This window comes from Eurypyga helias, unplaced genomic scaffold (assembly GCF_000690775.1).
Source record: "Eurypyga helias isolate BGI_N326 unplaced genomic scaffold, ASM69077v1 scaffold21894, whole genome shotgun sequence".
NCBI lineage: Eukaryota > Metazoa > Chordata > Aves > Eurypygiformes > Eurypygidae > Eurypyga > Eurypyga helias.
In genome coordinates, this window is record NW_010248465.1 from 1272 (window position 1) to 2094 (window position 823).

Here is an 823-nt window from a genome sequence, read left to right on the forward strand (position 1 = left end):
CCAAAACTCAACATTCAGAGACAAAGTCCACCCGTGTTCCTTCTGCTCCAAGCCATGTAGGTGGGATGAAACACTTGCAAGGAAAAGACCAAGCTGCTATTGTGCTGTGTTAGGTACAGGGAGGAATGTGGTGGAGCATCCTTCCCGCAGGCTGGGCTCCCATCCCTCTGGGAATGGTTGGGGAAACGGGGGGTGCCCTCCCCGCGCAGTGTCCTGGGCTCACGCCGACAGCACGATGAGGTCCTGGTGAAGTGAAGGGTTAGTTCCCCCTCTGACCATCCCTGCCTTTGCTCCGGAGCGGAGCTGAGGGGCCGGGGGTGTACCTCGGGGCACTTACCTCGACGACGTCAACATCCGCGTTGGTGAAGTCGATGCTCAGCATCCTGGGGAGGGGAAACCCTGCCCCCAGCGCACCTGGGGGGGCACAAACCAGCCCAGCTCAATGCCAAGGGCGTGGGGTTCGCTACCGAGCTGCTGCCCAGGGCTTGGTCCCCAACTCAATGCCCCCTGTGTGCAAACCCCTCCCTCCACGAGCGCGGGGCTCCCCGGAAAGGCTTCGTGTTGTGGGAATTAGCGCTTCGGCACGACACGTGGCCATTTGCTCCTGCACGCGTGAGCAAAAGCAGCCCAGGGAGGGGGGTTTTGTGATGGGGGATGGGTCTTGCCCTGGCAAAACACTGCTGCCTGGAACAATGACCCCCCCTGCCAGCGCAGGTCGGTCCCACGGGCTCCGAATCTGCGCAGCGGGGTACGTCACACCCACCCCAGCTTGCCGCGGGGCGCACAGCCCAGCGCGGCCGCGCTTCCTCACCGTTCATCGCCG

The 823-nt window shown here is 63.2% G+C and overlaps 1 protein-coding gene across 1 annotated transcript in view; it reads right to left on the reverse strand.

Annotated features, from left to right (window-relative positions):
* Positions 1 to 337: 337 nt before the first annotated feature.
* Positions 338 to 823, reverse strand: part of LOC104509205 (BPI fold-containing family B member 4-like) — a gene marked incomplete at both ends in the record, with an annotated part of 5375 nt that continues 4889 nt past the window's right edge. Inside the window, one exon of the mRNA XM_010151064.1 lies at positions 338 to 414. Within this exon, the coding sequence (XP_010149366.1) occupies positions 338 to 414 (77 nt within the window). The remainder of the gene's footprint in view (positions 415 to 823) is intronic.